This window comes from Thermobia domestica, chromosome 4, assembly GCF_964235325.1.
Source record: "Thermobia domestica chromosome 4, izTheDome1.hap1.1, whole genome shotgun sequence".
Classification (NCBI taxonomy): domain Eukaryota; kingdom Metazoa; phylum Arthropoda; class Insecta; order Zygentoma; family Lepismatidae; genus Thermobia; species Thermobia domestica.
Window position 1 is genome coordinate 244,036,371 of NC_137457.1, and position 23,819 is coordinate 244,060,189.

At 35.9% G+C, this 23,819-nt stretch overlaps 1 protein-coding gene across 2 annotated transcripts in view; it reads right to left on the reverse strand.

Moving 5' to 3' along the window:
• LOC145683475 (uncharacterized) overlaps positions 1-23,819 on the reverse strand; it is a 136,788-nt gene that overhangs the window by 76,578 nt on the left and 36,391 nt on the right. For both annotated transcript variants that reach the window (XM_081754805.1, XM_081754804.1), the window contains exon 6: positions 4,499-4,558. In XM_081754805.1, the coding sequence (XP_081610931.1) occupies positions 4,499-4,558 (60 nt within the window). The remainder of the gene's footprint in view (positions 1-4,498; positions 4,559-23,819) is intronic.

Genomic DNA, 23,819 nt, shown 5'->3' on the forward strand with positions numbered 1-23,819 from the left:
ATACTTATATGGATATCCACATAACTTAATGTAATTTTTATAAAGAGATAATATTTGAATTTTTAGGTTTTGGAGATCTATACTTCATGTGACATCTGGTTTTGCACTTCAGAAGTGGAAACGCTAGACTTGCGTCCAGAACCATACGTCTAGAACTTAGTGAAAGAAGAGTATGTTCAAGTTAATATTGCAATTTCTTACACATTATACTCTTACTTGAACGAAGGTCTGATTGTTTTACTTACTTAAGATACATGAACTGATTTTAATTTTTACGATAATATCATTTCTTGCATAACTACTTTCGAGATTGTAGATCGTAAGGCATGCATGATTTATACATCAGATGCAACATATTTTTCATGTGATTCGGATTAAGTTACACCTACAATTAATCCACAGATATCAACTTGGTATCACCTTCTCTGTTTCTTAAGAAAGAGTAGACATTTTTAAAGTTTCATATGAGTCTTTGCGCATATCTGCAATATGCAACAATCTATTTGTATAATGTCAATTATTAGATTAAACATATAGTGCATCCAGTAACTAGAATTAATGAGTTAAAATAACATGGAAAGTACAATCTTATACTTAAGTATTCATTGTGACGAAACCTTATACTAGTATCTTACAAAGGTATCTTATATCATGTTAATCGCAAGATAAGAATATGTTTCATTTTCAGCATATATATGTTATAAATTGGGAGAAAGAGAAAGAAAACCAGCAGATGTTTTTAAAACAAATTATCGGATTATTTCATATACAAGTTTTATTATTTAAACAAAATAGGAGTACACTTTTAAGAAGGTCAAAAATGGACGTTGATAATGAATTTACTTATATTTTAAATTTATTTTAAACTAGTTTGAATCCAAGATATGAGAGATGTGACAGAATCTTAACTATCATATAAAATAAACCCAAAGTAAAAAATTAAAATTTTATTATTTTTATTATTTTTATAGACGTGTGAGAATACATTTTGAGAAACATCTATGATTGCTTCACATCAAAATCATGTAATATGATTTTAATCACATAATTATTTTTGAATGTTGGTGTGTAAAGTTGGACTCCAGTAATAAGCATGTTACATATTACTTAAGTATTCTCAATTCTGTAAGTAATTGTGAGATAAAGTTACAGCGAAGAAAAGTGTATAAATTTGCTATGTATTAGCTTTGATAATTCATAGGAGAGATAATCCTGGCATAACAGACAGGAAGAAGACGTACTTGAAAATTCCAGTTACATTTAATCCAAGTAATGATATTTATGAAAAAATAATTATTTGTGAAAGTTTAGATTGGAATTAAACCTGACCAACTAATCATTCCTTGCATATATACTGATTACTACAGTTAATGCAATTAATGTCACATATACGAACTCATGATTAAAGAAAGTATAGAGAGCTTTCAGATCGTTAATAGTTATCAATAGATAAGGGTACTGAAACAATGTAATAATTTCGATTCCTTATCAACTCTTTTAGAGCCATGGACTTGCAACGTGTTTTCTCTTACACTTTTAAGTTGAAGATATGTGACTTAGGTTATTATTTCGCACAATCTTTTTATAATAAAAACACAATTTAGACACTTAAAACATCAAATGAATTGGTCATTCCAGAAAGGGCACATGCTCAATACTAATAATACAGAACATATACCCTTTCTGCAATGGCCGATTCAAATAGTTGAAGTCATGTTATTCATGCCATATAACGAATGTAAAATTTCAAAAATTAACAAGGAAAGTATTTGGGCTTGAACGGGTGAATACGCAGAAAAAGGAAAGCATGTGTAATGTTAGCACCTCGGAAGCAAATAATGATGTCCGTTTTTCTGCAAGATGCTATAAACGTCCTCATGAGCACATGCCATAATTACACAGCGTCTGACTACGCTGCAGAAAAGGATTGGGTGAATAGAAAAATAGGCGAACATGTATCCCATTATTTTTAAAGTCACACATTTTGAATGAAAAAGTTGTGTCCCAGGGTCACCCGAAAAGTCTCAGATAAGGGTCCAACCAAAATTTTAAAATGGTAAGGGGGGTCAAGTAGTATATCATTGAAAAGGTATTTAAAAAAACAAGATAAAGCAAGTCCCGAGTCTCTACGTTCACTCTGTACAAAATTATAGACAGTCAAAATGTCAACACTTGTCATGAAAGAGTCTATGACCACCGTTTTGCATGGAATTTGCATACAGACTTGGGACTTGTTGCAGATTGTTTCTTTTCACAACACCTTTCAAACGAAATACTACTTTACTCACCTTACCATTTGAAATTTGTGAGGTGGACCCTGTCTGGGACCGTACGGGGACCCTTGGGGCAACACGTTTTCATTCAACATGTGTGCACCCCAAAATAATGGGATATATGTGCGCTGATGTTTCCATACACTCAAACGTTTCCGCAAAAATGGCCCGGGGTCAGAATTTATAGACGCCCTGTCGGCATGGGACGTGCTCTTGCGGACGCTTACACTAGCTTGCAGAAAAATGAACATTACTGTTTGTTTCACTCGTGCTAACCTTAAACATGCTTTCATATTTCTGCGTATTGCCCGTCCAGGAAAGTACGTAAGCTCGACCGAAAAAACATAGTATAAATAAAAGTATGAATATTGTTAGTACCCCTAAACCGATAGGTGATGTCGCTTTGTCTGCAAGATGGTGCAAATTTGGACCAATAGATGGCGCTACATAGTGGCAGAGAGAGCCCACCTCATGTCTACCGCTACACTACTTCCAACAGTGAAGCTGCAAACGCTGTTCTTCGCATGATGCAAGGTTGAATATGTAGTGAGACTTCAAATGGCGCGGAGTGTGGGGATCAATTTAGTGAATGTAGTGCGATTGGTTGGAGTGAAAGTGCGATGGAAGGTACGTCATTAGGAAGGAATTGGTCTGAAAGATGAGATATTTGCATGTTTTCTAGAAGAAATAATGATGCAAAAGTATTTAAATCAGTTAGAAACCGAAAGTCTCAGAACGTTAAGCGCAGTGGTAAAGATAGTAAATAGAATGAAGAGCAAGAAGTGAGAACGTATAATGACACTGTAAGTCCTGCAAGACACAATGAAAGTAGCAAAAGTGAATACGAACCGTCGACAGTATGATCACACAGTTTACTGGTGCCACACTAGAGAACATAATCGAGGTTTATCATGTGCGCGGATTCCACTCATATAAGAAACTCCTGTAACGATACCCGAAACCGAAAACAAAAAGCAATATTACATTCGTGTTACAATATGTAGCACAGGAACGGCAAAACACGACTGCGTTTAAAGGAAATCGTACACTTCAGTTAAGGACAATCATGCAGGGCACCATAGCAAAGTTTGATGAAGTGCGAGCTATGGGAGCTAACGCCCTGTAATTATGGCACATGTTCTACTTTGGCTTACTCTTGCAGACGTTTACAGCATCTTGCAGAAAACGGATATCATTGTTTGCTTCCGGACACTTAACATTACACATGCTTTCCTTTTTGTGCGTATTCACCCGTTAGAGCCCAAATACTTTCATTGTAAGTAAAAAATTTAAGTAAGAAAATACGTTGAGAAATCAGTGTCGGCTACGACAAAACTAAAGATTCATTAAGGGTAAGGTTATATGCAAATTGCAAATATTAATTTGTAGCATCAGTTATTCAAATAAATTTGAAAGGAAAAATATTCATAATCGCAATTAAAGTAAGTACATATACTAATAAAGAATACAACTGAACGTATTACCCGTACAATGAGGTAAAGAAAATGGTACCTTGGACGCGGTGCTTCTTTACTCCTTTGGAAGTTTCGTGGTATTTGTGAATAAAGATAAGGCTGATTTAAAGTGTACGTACAAATAATTATTACATGTTTTCTAGGGGTTCACCATTTTATCATTGAACTATTGAAAGTTACTTAAAACGTATGCGAACTATCAAATGTTTAGTACAATAAATTAAGTCTTCAGACACATCTGTGTAAGAAGCAGTTTGGAAATTACAACATACGCATTGTATATGTAAAATAAAGTACTGTAGGTACCATTTTCAAGAGTTTTACTATCGTGTATTTGGTTTACAGAAACAAAAGTGGCTATAATACAAAGCAAGTATATCTTATATAATAAGAGACATTTCTGAATTACGAGAGACCAGTATTCTGACCTACAAATTTTCTTTTCTCTATGTATTTCCAATACTACACTGCACTGATTTTTAAGTACTCAATGGGATAGATACAAATTGAATTTTGCTTGCTAGGGATGGTTATTGAAAAGTTTATATAAATTTCTTAAAAATGAAAAAAAATATATCTTCCACTACTTAATACCACCATTTAGATACTTAAACTGCAAACTCCAGTATTTAGATACTTGCAAAACTTGCTTCTATAATGCAAAACGTAGATTTTAACTCTGAAACAAAGTTTATATTTTGTTCCACATCTTTTCAGATAAACTACAACACAATAACAAAAAACGATTACCTTTATATATAATTTTTGTTAGCCTCCGTGCACCGTTTAGATTTTTGATACGACTTGCGCCTGAAAAATTAAAAAAGAAGTGTTTGGAGAATCATACCAAATTTTTGTTTATTATTACATGGTTATGAATCTTCAATAATTAATATAAACATTGTGACCATTTCGCTTGCTCTTGACACAAGTAAATATTTTTTCTACATTAAATTTACTATTGGAGAACCATAGAAAGCTCTATATTGCGGATAACATTATTAATAATGATAATCTTATTGTCATTTTACTCATTTCAAGGAGTAAACTTGCCTATTGTGTGACATTCATGGCATTATGGAACATTTCAGTCGCAACTTTTCCCCTCATATTTTGCAAATTCATATACCATGAAAGTTTAGAGGATTATTACAAAGCATCAAGTAGAAATTGTATCCTCGTTTGAATTTCGAATGTGGTATTCATTAAAACTTACAAACTGAACTATAGGGTGATCATGAAAATGATCCTCTATCATAATTATGTAATAATTACACATTAGTTGTGTACTAAATCCTGCCAGTCGTATATCTCACTCTCATCACCACAAAATCTTTGGAGATTCAGAGTGGTGCATTGTCATTACTGGGCCCAACAAAAAAGAACTTCAGATGCACTATGGAAGTAAAGACGAAAAGGAGAAAAGATTCATTTTAATACTGTGAAGTTTGCCTATTTCTGAACATATACATACATCATCCTTGTTGAGTTATTTATCGCCATGCGGTACTAACTTTTATGTTCATGTGTCAAAGAATCGTCCTGCCAGAGCCTGTAAACAATATGTAAAGATAATATACGACACAGTTGAGGTGGCGAAACACTGTTCGGTCAGAAATATTTTCAGGTGGAGGAACAAGTGTATGTCACTGGGTGCGAGGTAGGAGCAATAGGGAGGATGGTCGAAGATATTTTAACCAGAGGTGGTCGGCCACTACGGTGTTTGTATTGCAAGTTGGTGCGGTCTGCTGTGAATTATAAGCACCCTCTTCTTAATACCCCCTCCTTCCGGTCTATGTATTTGACACAACTGCTGATTAATCTCTGAAGCAGACAAGTTTCTGAGGTAGAGGAACCTGTCCATATCTCACACTTGGCAGAAGACTGAGACACACAGCCACATTAATCGTATCAAAAATCCCACTAATTAGTCCATACAACCTACCAGGTTTTATGACTAAGTGTTCCAGCTCCACTCCTGACAAAAGCCACGTCTTGAAACTAGTATCGTCTCGGGAAACTTTCCGAACTTCCCGGATACGTCTCCTAGAATAGGTCGAATAAGTCCTCATCATCCAGTGCCTTTAATTATATGCCTTCAATTGTGGAGTTATAATACTTGTTCATGTGCTAATAGGAAGGAAACTTTGATCCTATATTTAGAATCTTGTGGTAATGCAAACAAATTAAGTTTTCAGTTTTGTCCAAGTGTAGTTTTTGAATAGAAAAACATGCATTTCTCCAAATATATACTTATAAATAGGAATACATAGTAGAAATTGGGTCGACTTGGTTAAGAAGTCAATGTATTGCTTTTGTGCACGCGGCATTGAACTTCCGGGTTCAATAGACCATAACGTTAGTTAGTTAGTTACCAAGAATCATTCCAAAACCAAATCAATTCCATATTCAAATTGTTTTACATATATAATTTGAAGTAAAATGACATGTTACTTGTGAGGAAATTACGTTTGTATGTTACAAGAGATATATACTCCAATTATTCGCCGCAAAGGCACCATTTTCTAACTTAGATCATATATTTTATATAAAAAAAGAGTGAACGAAGTGTAATGATCGTGAAGAAATTCATGTAATTAATTTATGGCAGTGAGTACTTTCCAGACGATTTTGACAAAACTGTCTCAGATAATTTTTTATCTACTATAAATATAGAGGGTGAAATCTATGAAAGGAGACAAACCTGGACTGGTGATAGTGCATTGAGAAAGAAGCAAAAAAAAAAAAAAAAAAAAAAAAAAAAAAAATAGCGAACCTGGGGGAAATTCCGTTCCCTTGAGAAGTAACAGCGTGTCGAAAGCGTGGGATCATGAACCTCAGAAGAATAGTTCAAAACGAATACAGGTAGAGAGTGCGAATAAAAACCTCAATTAATAAGTCATAAATGCTCTCTTGAAAAATGCATGTTTGGAAACACTGCAATGCGTGCGTAATTATTTTGTGGCATGTATATCCCATGATGAGTTGTGCTGGCTGCATGTCTGAAGGGATTACGTACCTCACATAGTCCATCCAGAGTGAATGTTCTCGCCACATTATATAAACGTCTGTATGTAAATCTATATTGTGACAGTGCCGTATTGCGTGCAGCAGCTATGTGTCTGTATTTGTGGAAACTTCACAAGAGATGTCTGGGCGTCAGTGCAGCCGACATTTCGTCGCATTATGGATTGCCCTAACCGCTCCAATCATGTATCTTGCATCCGAAGAGAGACAAATGCTGCACGGATATATTGTTCAAATGTCGGTGGATCAGAACTGACTCGGCATAGACGACACTTTTGAACTGTCTCCACAAGTAAAAGTCATGGGGGATATGGTCATGTGGCCGGACGGGCCATTGAACAGTACCTTCGTGTCCAATCCATCTACCGGGAAAACTTACGTTTGGATACTGACTAACGGTACGACGGAACTGAGCTCGAGCTCCGCCATGCATCATCGACATGATCCGTAGTATTTGCAGTGAAACAAAATCAAATTCAATAGCAGAATGTTTTGAAGAAAATCCAGATACACCTGTTCTTCAAGGCGCTGGAACAGATACTGGCTCAAGTAGGTGGTTCCCAATATACCCCGCAATAACTTTGACATTGAACCGTAACTGATTTGATGATTCAGTCATTCCATGGATCCTCTGTATCCCACAGATGACGATTGTGTAAAGCAGTGACGCCAGTCTCACCGAATGTTGCCTCATCTGTGAAGAGAATCGACAAAAGGAGTCCAACAATGGTGGTGGCCATGTATAAAAACCACCGACAAAACCTTTTCTGGAAGAGAAACCTCCACTCGATAATGCCTGCACACATTGCAGGTGATAGAGGTATTAGGGGTTGCAGTAATGAGTATTTAAGTATTTACCACAGTACTTTGGCTGATATTATATTGAAGGGCCACGCCCCTAGGGCTATTCGCAATATCTTGTAGCACACGTTCGTTGAGATCTGTGTACGAACATAATGCGGACCTCATCCACTTTCACCCGTTCCATCAAAAGAGCCTGTTTCACACAAACGCTGAAAAATGGCACCAAATGTCTTGTTCCTCGGTTTTTGTCGGTGAGGATACTTGTCCCGGCAAATTTGTGCTGCTGCCCGACTGCTGCCTTATCCTTGGCCATAACGGAGTATCATTTCTGCTTGTTCTCGATATGAGTAATGGACCATTTTAATTGCTCCATACAACGCACTTTCACTCAAGAGTCATTATAGCACAACATTATCGCTTAACAACACTGGATATGTAGTGACTGAAGTGCTAGGTTGTTTAGCTACCTCAACTACTACTTGTCTGCAGTGTTTCGCTCTGGCAGACAGGAGAACTCGAACAACTTCTGTTTTCAGTTGGAGTTCATTGTTCATCCATTGGATGCTATGACGTATGACAAGGATGGGACGGACAAAAATGTGTGGACAAAAGCAGCAAGTCAGTATTATGAGGTACCATTTCGGCATTCGTCTGATACGACTGAGTACAAAACGTGAAACCAAGTGTCACGATAAGCGGTTTCCACAGTTTGCATTCAGAACCTTCTTAATGCCAAGGCAGTGTTGTACTACAGAGCCACGAACGCTCAGAGCCATGTATTCTTCAGTTCTCGTTCAGTTCGCAGCTATGTTCGCTTGTGTTACTTCCATGGCATGAGTTCCGTTGAAGATTTTGTGTGTCATTTCCTGTGTGCTATGTATTCTACACTGTAAAAAACGCATGTGTAGTACATAAAAATACAGGTTACAAATGTAAATCCTGTAGTTTTTGGATTTAACGTAAGGAAACCTATAACTGAAAAGGTATATTTTATATGTACCTTCCGTATAAGTAATTACGAATAAACGTATTTCCCATTTTAAAAAAAGATCTGTATATAAGTGGTCAGGATCTCACAAACAGATACATATAAGTAACATATAGCTGGCGTATGTAACACACATGTACATATGTTTTATACGGAAGACTATTAGATATCAGACATTCTTTAGCAGCATGATGTAACATCTAAGGACATTTTGTATGTAGCCTAAAGTGAACGATGCTCTGTACTGATTTTTGTAGTAAACATAGGGATTTCGTATATTTGTACAAAATACTGTTGTCCTTATATCGGATATTTCTCAGTGAAGGCCTCATTTTTCAAACACTGTACTGTTGTGCTGTCGTTGGCTAGGCTGTTGCAAACAGGTTTACTATGTATTTATCGTTAGTCATTATTCTTATTCTTAATATTATTGCTGTTCCACCTCTTTACCTCCCGCCTTACGGCCATTAATACGCATTACTTTCCGTTATTTCCGTCTCATGTTTTCCTTGAATGTGTCCACTGTACCAGTAGGTAAATATGGTAATGGTACCTATGCAAGGTCTAGGTGGCTATGTGATGCCATCCCATCCCCGGATGAGGTACTGGCTGAGGGACGTTATCCCTAATGACGTTCGTCCAGCACAACTCATCACGGTATATACATTCCACACAACACTGGCATTGTGGGCTTCCGACGTTCATTCTGACAATTGTCAGAGTTTTTTTTTCAGTTTCACCAGGACTGTGCCAGAATGACGACCATTAGAACGTCTAACTCGTTTCTTCACTTGGTGTACTTATGCAACCCCGCAAAGTCTCCAAACATGCGCCATCTTGCAGTTTCTTCAGATATGGCTGTACCGATAACGAATACAGTATGTTTTATGCACTGCTTTTCGTTTAAGAAAACGTGGGAAACTTCTTTCCTTGGCAGCATGTCCAGGAATTCCTCTGTTCTTTTAGGGAATCCTTTGCGCACCCATTGCATCGTTTTCAAACATGCACTTTCCGAAAGAGTGGCTATGACTTCGTAAATGACGTTTTTTTTTAGCACTCTCTGCGGCGCATTGTTTCTGAACTATTGACCTCTGAAGTTCATGTTCCCACGCTTTCGACACGCTGTCACTCTGCAATGGGACAGAAATTCCCCCAGGTTCACTATGACATTTTTGCTTTTTTTCTTATGTACTCGTCCCTTTGGTTTGTCCCTTTAGTTAGAATTCACACTGTATATTTCATTAATAATCAGATATTAGTGTATAACCTATTTGTTCGTATCATATCTACTAAAAGTGTGGGTTTACTCGGAAGATTTCTCTAAAATGATTGGCGTAATTTTGTTTACAATTCATAAATATATCTTTCATTAATATTCTGACAATAGATAACTCGTTGGTCCTTGAAAATACTTCACGTTCGATATTTTATTCTTAGGGTGAGTTTATTTTGACGATTTCGTCGAAAAACAACTCAGGCGATTTTGTTTATATTTAATCTAAATATTTCATTAGTATCTCTATAATACTGAGTAAACTACTAAGTATGAAGATATCAACAATGAGTAGTTTACTTTGTTTCTTTTCCTTGTAGATTCCTGAAATACGACTCATGTGATTTGTTGATATTTGGTAAACAAATGTTTCCTTAACAACTCGTAACAATTTGAATTAGTTATTTCTATTGAAGAATCCAGAAAGGTTAGTTTAGTTTTGAGAGGGAGTTTCTTCTTGAAAAGTATGTAGAAAATACCTTGTAACTTAGTTAATATTTGAAGGAAAACACGTCGTTTATAACTGTAGCATATCATGCTTTATTATAAGGAATAGAAATGAATAAGCTTAATTCGGTGGCCCAAATTGTTTCATGAAATCGTGAACATATTTTCATTCCATTTATTAACTTCGATTATGTAAAATTGAAATGTTACAATCGAATTGTTCAGTTTACAAAATATTTTATTTCCAGAAAACAACAAAACGACACATGAGTAGATACTGAATTCAGTCAATAATGAGGTTATGCATTTGTAATCTCTCTATATCCAGTCATTATCAGTAGGATGCTCTGAAATTCACAGTTTACTCGTATTTTCAGTTAGTCAAACAAGAGGACAAAACTAACCTTGATACAAGAGAGTAGTTTTTTTTTTGGGGGGGGGAAGCATTGCTGTGGGTTTCACTGCTCTAGACTTCATCAAAAACCATGCTCTAACAATACTAGTTTTCTTATATCCCATGAGCCAATCGATTGGCCCTGTCCTAGTTGTAGTCTTAGAAATTCGACCAGTTTGAATTGACCTTTCCAAACTTGCAATTTATGAATTAAATATATTCGTCTTACGGAAAATTTACTTCCCTTAATTTTCGAATGTTTCATTTTAAAAGGCTTGGTGGACTTCAGGAACGCAATAGTTTTGAGCCTTTACCTGCGATCGAACTCCTGGCCTTCAAGTTGATGTACAGCCATTTTTCTGAGCACGCTATTCATTTCAAGACGTAAAGCGTGTTTTTAGAAGACAAAAATCACTACTGTTCCTGAAAATGAGAATTAGTGAGCTATAAAGCAATGCTACTTCATTAATCAGAATGCCGAAGCCGCGGTTCATACACTATTTCACTCCATCCTTAAAAAAAATGGACATTAAGTTTGGGACGTTTAACGCTATACGTGAGTTGAATAGTAAACGTAAGGCCCTGCTCACATGAGCGCAAATCCCCATTTTGCATAATTCGTGAATTTTAAAGCTGCTGCTTTCTTGGTATTCTCACAATGATTCGCTGGTATGTGGTGTATTGCAGTGAAACATGTGTCTCTAGCTTTCATTTAATAAACCTCAGGTTAAACTTTTCTGTGAAATATTTTGGGGTAAAAATGATAAGTAATTGTAGTATCAGGACACATGGTTTTAACGAACAGGCAGTTTAAAGAAGAAAAAAGAAGCAGAAAGATATTTGACCACACCGAAAGAACAATTTGCCTATGTTACAGAATTCACTGATATGAAGATGAATTTTACCTATGAATTGTTTAAGTAGGAATTTTCTACATGACAGCAAAGTCTAATTACACACAACTATCTTTTCGGTTTTGTTTAGCCTTTCGGGGAAAATATTGGAGAATACAAAACTAAGACATGCTAGATGTCCTGAAATGCTACTTTAACAAATACTGCTAAAAATAAATAATGTATTTGTTATGTTGTTACGTTCTTAAAGTTATAATGCATGATTCGTTTTGAAGAAGATGCACGAGAAAATAGATTCTGACAGTAAGAACTACATTTGAGAGTGTTTATGTCAATAAACGAACAACCGAAAATGCTGTGTAGGTCTCAAATAGCTATGCAATTGACTATTCTATATTCATGAGGATGTGATTTATAAGGAAGTTAGGATTCATTCTGGTTAGAGAGTAAAAAGCAGGAGAAAACTCGATGCACACTAAGGTAACAATTCACGTTAATTAGTGTTAATATGTTGAAATTTTGCATATATTACTGAAAAACAAAAGCCTGTCTCTTTGCTTCAACTGTCGGTTTCTTGGTTTAAATGTTAGGTTTATGTTGGGTTGACTTTACGATAACAACAAATGTACTTGACTCGACCTAACATAGTTATAGCAGACAGGATGAGAATTACCATGTCTGCTGACTGTATCCTAGTATTAATAATGACATCAGTACTCCTTGAATCATTTTAGTCAAATGCCTTTTAACTGTTTCTGAAGAACTCATTTATATTACAATTATTTTCTAGTTCTTGATACTTAAGTTCTTGATGTACAAATATCCTGGAAATATGGAACTCAAGTGAAAGAGAAGAATTTGGATGGACATATTTTGATATCTTTAAAATTGTGCTCTAGAGAGCCAGTATGCGTATTGTTTGTTATTTAGTAAGTTCATAACATTGTCATGTCTCGGTCATAACATAGTACCTTGATTTCGTGTGGGAAAATTTACTTTAATTTACAAGGAAAGTACTTGGCTCAAACAGAGGACCATTGCGTACCTCCAAATGTAATGATGGATGTATTTTCCCTTCAGAGGCAACAGAAAACGTTCAGTGAATATTATTTCAGTAGTGATTATAGAATACAGTTGTTTTCACTACAAATCTTCAAAGGAATATCAAAAATTGTAAAACGCATAGTTAAGAAAAGCAAAATCATATCTTAATTGCACATTTTATAATACCCATTCTGAACGTTACGCGGTTGACACTTTTGAAGTTAATGACAGAGTCCACAATATTTTAACCAGCTTGTTGTGATTAAAGTTTAGCGTCCCTTTTATTAGAGAGGCTTTACAAGACGTTGAGCTACAGTTTAACATGGCACAATAACCACATGAGCTCTCGTCAAGATTCAAACTCGAGTTTTCGATGCCGCGTAACCAACGTTCCAGCTCCAATAAAAATATTCTATACATCTCAGTAGATAATTAATAATAAGTAACAGAATGCTTTATAATGATAAAGTATCTGTAATGTAATTTCATGTGAATTCTACTCAAATGTCACCCTAAAACTTAGTATAGCCCAAAGTCCTTTGACAGCAGTAGTACAAAGGAATATAGCAACTGGAAAATGGAAATCTAGAACAAAATATACGTAACGTTTGATACAGTTCAGTGAACTGCATTCGGAATGGAAAGTAATTTATGAAAAATGAATACGGACTGTAAGAAAAACGGCAAGCTATTAACAAATGAAACAAGAGTAAATGTTGCTCTGCAGCCCAGGTTGAAAAGGGTAAAGGCTATTGATACTTATGCGCGGGGTCGTGACTTAAATTTCATTTTCGACTATCATTTATTTTCTCTATGGGAAAAATAGTGATGAAACGACACTGTGTACCCATCGTACTGGAAACTGGTAATTATCGTGAGAAGCATGGAAACGCGTTGATATACACTTGTATGTAACAAGAATACAAATGGTTTCATGTCCTAAATATGGTGTCCTGCTAGGCGTGAAGCTATATACAAATACATGAAAAATTTGTTTGAGTATCCACAAGCCGAAGAACAACAAAATGATGAAAGTTAAAGCATGCATTACACACAACACTAGCAACGGTTCGTCGAAATTCCTTCAGATTATCAATTGGCTGTTTGATGACTTTATCAAAATCGTTTCCCAAATATGCTATTCGCTAAGTTGGTAATGGCTATCAGGTCATGTACAAAATTGTTTCAACGAACAAGAACAAAAGAGCAAATTAATAAGAATTGGTGCTAGTATTTGAACCCGTGACTGCACGCATAGGAGTCAATTGCCCTTACTACTCTGATACTCAGCCAGTACTACTATCTTTACTTTTACGTTCGTATGCTATTGTGGCACGTAAATGTCTTGGCTCTTTTCTCGCAATACGAGTCATTCTGTACAAATTCCTTTCCTTTTATTGTACATCTTGCTGAATTATCCCTAATGCAATACATTGTATTCTATATACAGTAATGATTACAAAATGTTCATATCTTTGTAATATGTGACTAAAGATTGTATTTTCGCTCAAAAATCACTTTAGTAATATAGTAGTATATATATATTACCCTTTACATTTTATTGGTTAGTCGAATATATTCGTTAGTTAATAGAATAAGAAGTTATTTGAATATACTCTAATTTTCTATTAATGAACGAACATCCCCGGAAAGACAAATAAACTCGTTCAGACGCAACAAGAATGCAACAAGAATGGAGGACAATATCTATCAAAGACTACCACAACCTCGTGGAAAATCTTCCTGGAAGATTCTAGGTTGCCTCCACGACGAACTGGAAACATAAGCCAAACTAACTCTTTATCATAGCAAGATGAATACGTTTTTAGCAGTTTCTCGTTATGAATGTCAATGTAGAGTATACTTCTGATTACCATATATAGTTTTCGGTAGTATATGAAGTTCCGTTGTACTTTGGAAGTTGTGCTTTTGATTACGAAGCGTTACATGGTAGATTATACTTGTTAAAATACTTTTCATATATATTCAAAACGTAAAGTTAATGGCTGTAGGTAGATTCAGAATTCATATTTATAACAATGCTGCATAGCTTTTTTAGAAGAAAAATATTACATTACAACTTCGTTACTACATAACCTTGACCTCAGATTACATGAAACTGTTTCATGAATACTTTGAATATATATTTAGACCAATCGTCTTTTTATGGGAATACACATTGATTAATATAGATATACTTTTGGTCAGCTTAAAACATAAATTTTGACCGTGCATGTAAACGAGATACGTTTGATATCTTTGCTAGAGCTATACGAAGACTAGCAACACTTATTCCATTATGTTTGTAAATGTCATACGTTCAGAGATCTATCAAATTATTTGTATGCTGTTAGTGTGTTTGATACTGTTCACAAACCTTTTTCCAATTTTATACATTTGCTTAATCCAATGAAAGTATCATGTAATAATCAATCATATACAATAGAATATAACTTTAGGAATAAAGAAATAAATAGTAAAATGACACGGGAACGTATAGTTTTCTTTCGTAAAGTCTTAAAATAATTTGTATTCTTAATTATCTCTTATACGAATTAGTTTCAAAAGTAATAAATGATTGAAGACAAGGTGGCTGAGTTGTAGAGCTCATACCTGTAACGATCCCGTTACGAAGAACTATGGCGAGAGGAGAAAATAAGAAGATAAGGATTGTAAAACATCTGGTCAATGTCAACCTTGCATTTCTCTTGTAAGAGAATGTTAAAATTTATCTGTATTTTCATTTTTGTTTCTTTTTGTAAAAAGACTGAAAGGTAAGAGAGGAAAAAGAATGAAAGAATTTGTAAGTTGCGAGCTGTTATCAGTTGAGTGTATTTAAGGAGAGAGAGAGGGGAGGTAAACTTTCTTACTGCCTCAAGGTCGTGGTCGCTACGCGTGTATCCCGTGACGCGATTGTGGCGCCAGGAACCATGGTCGGTACGATCGTCCGTAGGGACGGCGTACTGGCTATGTTGTGTTGAAGACGTGTAGATGTCTTGATATTGGTGTCTGGGGCATGCAGGTGCCTTTGGTTTTCTTTGTTCAGAGAGGAGAGTACGTCTGTTCTGTTAATGTTCGTTATGGTAGAAGCGGACTTCTGTTAATAGGACACTTATTACATCGTTTGATTCTGCCTAAAGTCCTTATTGGATTTCTTCCTTGTGTGTGTAATAAAAAGGAATAAGAATAGTGAATTGTTGCTGTGTATTGAATTTACCATTTTTCAAAAAAGAAGTGCAGCAAAAGAAGTGAATGAAGAGGATTATTTGTGAACGTAGTTTAAAGCTGCTTGTTCCCAGCTGTTTTTCAAGTCGAGTGAAGTTTTATTTCTTTCCACTCGTCATTTTTGTTCCTCGCTTTTGCCGTGTTCGGGGTGAGTATAAAGAAAATAAAGTAAAGAGAAGTATATTTGACTAAGTCTTGTCGAACGGCGAGTTGCCTTGTCCGAGGAAATTGCCCAATGAAATCGTTTTTCTGTTCTCAATTTTGTGGAATGAGAACGTAGGGGGATTGCGTGTGTATAGGCTGAAAGATCCTGTTTTAGTTTCACTAAGCATTCTATAGAGATATTTATTGAATCCAACTCGCTTTATGCTAGTTCTAAATGAGAAACTGTGGATTCATTTTTGGTTGGTGAAAAGGGGATGTGGGAGGCGTAAGTACGCTCAGCAGTTAAACCTTTATTTTGCCTTAATAAGTTAATTGCCATCATCCCTGGATAGTATCATTGCTGTAACTTTGACTTTTGTTGGACATACATTAGCGTTCTAGAAGTAGTGGAATGCGAATGTGGGAAGACACTAGCCTGAATCTTGGCCGATCGATCAGTAAGAGGAATATTAATTGTGGAAATATCTTCATTGGGCTTAATAAGATATTCTTTGGAATATTAAGTATTTGCCGCTCAATTGTAATTATTACAAGGGAGGGTTGCGAAGTGCGACAATTTGAATGTCGATTGAAAACCTGTGTTTTCGCAGAAATTGACTAAGAATAGTCGGAATCTTAATATTTCCTGTTTTGTATATGCAACAACAATTAAAATTATTCTCTATTCCTCGTTATCACTTGAGAGACGAAATGCAGACCGAGGTTCAATTGCATAAGGAGGTAAATATGAATCCAAAGGAACTGTGAAGGTGAGTGCTAAACCATTTATTATATTCTTTGGTTTGTCCGTTGTGTGTGTTTTATGTTGTGTGGGTTGTTAATTTGCATCCATTGTGGTTATTTGTGGTTTATTGTGGTTCAATTCGTCGCCCAAACGTTTTCATTTTCCGAGATTTTGATAATTCAGCATTTACCATTTTTGGCTATAAGCTGATATTACTTTTCGTATTTGTGGTAGTGTTATTATTGCTCCATTATATTTCTATTACTGAATTACTTCTTATAGCATGATTAAGTTCGATTAATTTATTGATTAGCCAGAGATTAATTGGAAAGATTTTTGAACGAGATAAGACATTTCGGGGTTCGATGTTGAAATTTACTAATGACAACCCTTGCTTTAAAATTAAAATATATAAGAAGTATTATTGTTGAGATTGCATTAGTATTCATCCTCCCCAGAGCTTGGACTTTTTCGAAGTATTTAATAATTCGAATGATATATATTGAAACTACTGAGGCATTTTGAATCTCTATCTCTCTCCTTAATTGAAATTAAATTTAGTAAATACATCGATATTTGGATATATTTATAATACTGAAGAGTTAATTTTTAGATTTGCATTTGACTTGAATTGACATTGAACGCGGTTAAATTGAAGCTGATAAATAGAATCTATGTTACAGTACTTCGACGGTAAATTTATTGTTGTTTTTAGTTATCTGAGCGATCAGATATCACCCTGTAATTTAATTTGTTAATAAACCTTTGTTAAGTTGACCTGAGTCTTTGGTTATTTATTAGATATAAGTACTTTATATATTTGGTATTTCTGGTATAATGTTGGATGCTGAATTATCACTTAATGCCTGACTTTGCTTTGGATACCATGGAAGGACATCAGCTCGTGTAGTTCCCTCTGTAGTTGGTTGGGGGAGCTGCTGATTGGTCAACATATCGTGCGACCTTTTGCTAATCCACGTGTGTTGGACACTCGGCGGGTTTCCTGACTTCGACGGCGGATGGGAACGCTAAAAACTTTGCAACATAGCTAGTACCATACCATTATTTTTTGTTTTGCATGGTTAAATTAATAGTTGCGTTCCATTTTTTTTGTATGGTTAACGATTCTATTCCATTCTTTTGAGTAAGATTAAAGTATTGGTTCCGCTGTATGGTAAAAGGTTTTTTTTGAAGTCAGTTTCACTTTATGAGAAGAGTTACAAATTTTTGAACTAAGTTCCGATGGGATTCCTCTCTTTACAGAAATTTGTGAAAGGTTGTTGCTTCCGAATTGTTGTACGAAGTATTTAAATAGTTCAGAATTGGATAAATTATTCAAAAAAAAAAAAAAACAACGGATTGTTATAATGATATTGGTAATTTCAAATTACTATTATTTGAACGGTCGTGCTGGTTGATGTTGGACAATTATTATAAATTGTTAGTATTTTTGTGAGGCTGCCATCGTTTGGAAAAAAAGAGAAATAATAATAATAAATAAAACAAAACCTAAATATATTTTAATTCAATTGAATTAATGTTAAAGGTTGTTTGTTCGATTGATGCATTCTGTTTCTCCTGGTTTGTCAGTAGTGTCCTTAGTTAGTTTAATATTAAGTTTATTTATAATATCTTGTGTTGATTCTTATAATATTATATTGCTGTTTGTTGAATTTTGAATACCTAGTTACAATGAATGATCGGTCTGAATATGTTAGCATTGATATGCCTGATGGATACTCAGAATTAGTCACACGTGACAGAACGGGTTATTGTGAAGGAGATACGCATTCGGATTTTGGTAATTTAAGTATGTCTCTTACTCCGACTATGCAAGGAAGCCTATATGCCAGGCGAGTTTCTTTAGGAAACAATAGTAATTTGGGGAGAGTGAATGAAGACTCAAACTCTATAAGTTATGGTTTCAGTAGGTTGGCAAATGCTAGTACTTCTAGAGAACCACAGAGGAATATGAGACAGGTTACCTTTGAAGCTTCGATGAATCAACCCATGCAAATGGGTTTTGGAAATAGGAATTTTTCGAATGAGTATGCTGTTGGTAATAATCAAGGTAATGGTTCAAATAGATATCTGAATCTTAGGAATTATTATCGAAGAGTATCTCAAATTCGGAATTCGACTCCTAAAGCTCCTGTGAGTTCTCCTATTTTTCAGCCTATTGGTAAGTCTATAGAGACACATAACCTAGAACCAGGTGCTTCTAGTGGTTATAACAGACCTGATATGAATGATGTCGAACATAATCTGATGATTAAATATGCCTTTAAACGAAATAGTGAATCTCTTGAATTAAGATTCAAGAATTTAGTAGTGACTGATGGGAGCAATAGTAATTTGGTTTTTCAATTGTTGCTTAAGATCGAAGATACTCTCTTGGAGACTAGTTATTCCCTTAGTATGATATTAACAGTGATAGTTGCCAAATGTACAGGGGCCTTATTAAGGGAAATACTATTTGCTATTAATAATAACATAGGTTGGCAGAATTTAAGAGAGAAATTATTACATAATTTTGTTACTCCTATTATTCGCCATGTATTTGTTTCAGAATTTATTTATAGAAGACAAAAATTGTCCGAACAAATAAACGATTATGTGAGATCAGTTATTGTCGCGATGAATGTCCTAGGTTTTTCAGGTCCAGAGTCGGAATTAATAAATATTATAATTTGTGGTATAAACCCCAATCAAAGGTTTCGAATGCTTAATAACTATATTCCAGCAACTCGTTTGGAGTTATTAGATATAGCTGATAGACACGTGTTGAATTTCCGAGAACAATCTGATTATAATATGGAGATGGGTACTAACAAACGAAAGGTTAATACATTTGTATCCAGTTATCAAACTAAAGGTGTATATCAGAATAAATTAAAGGAAAATGAATCTTTGTTAGAAAATAATAGTGGATCCACCCTTAATGAAAATAGATCGGGGAGAATAAATGGAAACTCAGGGAATTTTCGGAATTCCAATAAAAATTTTTATAAATCTGAGCCTAGACGAGACGAGAGACTAGGTCAAACGCAAGTTCCTTCTGAGATGAACAATACAGTTGCTTCATTCATTGTGGGGAAAGTTCATAATCAAGTGACGGACATATGCGTAGATGGCGGTTCGAGTTTCAACTTAGTTCGGATGGACTTGGTTCGCGCCTGCGGTTTGGAGAACAAGATAGTGATTACGCAAGAAAAGCATGTAAATGCTCCTTCGGGTTTGCATTTTACTACGAACCAAGAAATTAATTTGACTTTGAATCTTTCGGGTCACTTCGAAAGAGTGGGGTTTAAGGTTGTTAACCAATTACCATGTAAATGTTTACTCGGAACTCCGTTTTTGCGTACTACATGCTCCGTCATAGATTATTCGAAGAATATTTTAGTGCTCCGCAATGGGAAACGACGTATATCATTGAACTTTAAGAAGACGGTTCGACAACCTGAATTTCATCCCAAAGGATTTAAATCAGTATCTCGAGATGGCCAGTCGAACTCGGACGATACTAGGGAGCATCATAGAAGAAATCAAATTGAAACCAATGATAGTATGGTTTCGATTTTCATTTACGAAGATATGTTCAACTATGGATTACATGATGAGGGCATCCAATGTAATCTGGATTCCTCAGAGACTGAATCGAGACTGTTGGAGATTCGAATGCCAGATGATATCCAGTTAGGACAGATTAGAGCCACGATTGACTCCGAGGTGGACTTAGGGAGTCCTATAGAAGATACGTTGGCTAGTATGGCAGATGCTTGTCGCCTGGATTCGTCGACCAGTGGTTCAGGTGGAGCGAATGATGTGTCCGATTTCCGGTTTTCATCATTGGAAAATTCAACTTCAAGAACTTCAGGAAATTCTAATACTACATCAAGGAGTTCGTTGGAGCGAATTGGTGTTAGTGGAATGACATGTAGGAGGAGTCCGTTGAGTATTAATGTACAGAACTACAGACCAGCGGTTAGTCGTGCTACATTTCCAGCTGGAAGAGTTGGAAGTTCAGCTGATGTTGTGGTTGCTTCCAGATCTCATCATCGTGGTGCTGAAAGTTTGGCTTTAGTTGACTCTCAATGGAACTTTGAAAATAGTTCTCCTTCGAATAGGATGCAAATTGGTGTGCAAGAGGTTTCCAACATGGGACATCCGAATTGTTGGGTCTCTGGATTTTCGGATGGACTTGGTGGTGCAAGTGAAATGTCCTTCCAAGGATCTTCATCTGCGGAAATAGTTTCGCCTGTGAATTCTGCTGGGAGGCATAGTGATATTGAAGTTTCGCATTCCGATAATGGAGTTGGTGCGAGTGGAATGTCCAATGATCATCGAACCTTTGCTGATAGTGAACCATCGAATTGGGTTTTGAATACCGAAACTCAGGATGATGATCGAAGAACTTTAGAATCTGTGTCTTGTGGTAATCCTATATCAGATGGTGCTCAACCTGTGGATAATGTGAATATTGTTCACAATTCTGATTCAACGATAGGAAACGTTTCGAAGGCTGGACAGTCCGAGAATTACAGCAAGAAAAGACGTGAACGTCGTAGAAGAAGGAAGGAAAGAAAGATGAAAGAAGTTACTAAATCATCTAAATTAGCTGATGGGGTTGAAGGATCTTGTGGTGATGGTGATCCAGATAAGGGTGATAAGGTGGATGATTCAAATCGAAAGAGTGTTTCACCAGGTCAGTGTAGCAGTGGATCAGAAGCGTCAGACGTGGATTTTGAACAGTCTGAGAACTTTCATAAGCTAATACAACGTAATAAAAAGTTCCAACCTATTGACCATTGCTTGAGGTCATCAAATGGTGCTCAGAATAACACACAGGTGTTTAACCATTTTAATACACAGGTGAAAGATCACGGCTTGGGTCAGGATTCTTGGAAATACGAAACCCCTGAGATTTCTGAATTTATCAGCTCGATGAAGATTAGGTTTGCTGATGTTATTTCGGAAAGGGTTGGATGCATTAAAGGGTTTGTAGGTAGACTCTATCTAAAAGAGAATAGACCATTTAAGGATACACCCTTCCCAATTCCCAAAAATAAAGAAAAATATTTTTATGAGCAAATTAATGATCTTGTTCGAGGAGGGATATTGGAAGAGGTGTACCATTCTAATTATGGTAGTAGTTGTTTTCTTGTCAAGAACAAGAATAATACGTTTCGAATTGTTGGTAATTACATCAAGGCCAATAATTTGATAGTGAATGATGTGTATCTTTCCCCAAACTTAGAGGCATGTCTAACTGGATTAGCTGATAAGAAATTCTACAGCAAATTTGATCTCAAGCAGGCATATAATCAGATATACCTCGATAAAGCGTCTCGTGACATCACTACTCTTGTTACACCTAAAGGGTGTTATCAATATACAAGAGTACCCGTTGGTATAAAGACGGGAAGCAATATTTTATCGAGGGCTATGGAGAAAGTACTTGGAGATCTTACTGATAAAGGCGTCAAGGTGTATTTTGATGACGTATTAGTAGCCAGTAATTCAGTAGAAGAACATAAGGAAATGGTGGAAAAAGTTCTACAAAGGTTCAAGGAGTATAATATTACAGTGTCACCTGATAAGTGTTTTATGTTCTATAAGAGAATAAACTATCTAGGATATATAATTGAGGGAGACCAGATGGAGATCGACCCGAGTAGAGTGTCCGCAATTAGGAATATCCCACCTCCTCGTAACTGGCGTGGTTTGTTAAAGATTTTGGGTGTTTTCAGTTATTATTCCAAATTTGCCTCAGAGTTACAAGAGCTTATGGCTCCTCTTAGTGCTCTTAAATCACCGAAGGTAAAATTTGTCTGGACACCCGAACATCAAGAGATCTTGGATAAGTTGAAATGTATTTTGATTGAAAATATTGTATTGAAAACTCCAGATCTCAATAAACGCTTTGTTGTGCATGTCGACGGGAGTGGTAAAAGTATAGCGGGCTGCGTGTCTCAGAGAAATGCGAACGGGGATCTTCAACCCGTGTGTTACTATAGTAAAAAATTGTCAGAGGCTGATAAACATCGTAGCATCTATGAGATTGAATTTATTAGTTTAGTTAAAACCATTTCTCGTTATAGACACTATCTTATAAATGAATTCGATGTTTTGACCGACAACAAAGCTCTGTCTTGGATCCTCAACAACAGTAAAAGACTTCTGAAATATGGTCCCTTTGTGGAGACTCTTTGTCAATTCAACTTTAAGATCCGGCACATAAAATCAGGGGAGAACATCATAGCTGATTTCCTAACGCGGATGTACGATCCCTTTGAGTTTAGTGTTTTGGACGGCCCAGTTGGATTGGCGGCTTTTAAGAAAAACATGAAATTAGCGCATCTGTGGGATCTTCCATTGGTGAAGGAGCCCATTGATAAATTGCAGCGAGAAGATCCAGAAGTGGAAGACATCATTAAGAAATTGGAAAATGGCCAGGAAGTTAATGGATATATCCTGAACAAGAATGTGTTGTTAAAAAGAACTAATTCAGCTATCAATCCATATAAGATAGTAATCCGTAAGGATTTAAGACGATTACTTATGGAATATCATCATGAAGACTTACTAATTGGCGGCCATGCTGGTGTTTTTCGAACACTGGGCAAGATGATGAAGAAATTCACGTGGGACGGTATAAAAGAAGATGTTAAAAATTTCGTCAGAACCTGCGATACATGTCAGAAAGTGAAGGAATCCAATCAAAAGAAGATGGGACACTTAGCTTCAAACTTTAGCCGGAGGATTAACGCACACTGGATGTATGACATCGTTGGAGCTTTACCTAATTCCAGCGGTTACAAGTTTATTCTCATCGGGGTGGACAGTGCAAGCAGATTTGTGGTGCTTGAACGTCTTCGAAGTTTGAGTTCTAGTGTTGTGGCCAACAAATTGATGGAAATTTTTAGTAGACTAGGCTTTCCGGAGGCCCTGTCTACTGATAATGCCTCTATATTTGTATCGGACTATTTTAAGAAGTTCTTATTTGATCTGGGCATTAAACACATTAGACTAAGTCCGTACCATCCTGGTGGTAATGCAGCGGAAAGATTTATCAAAACGATGAAAGCTTCTCTCAGGGCTTATATTTCTACCAAGCAACATCTGT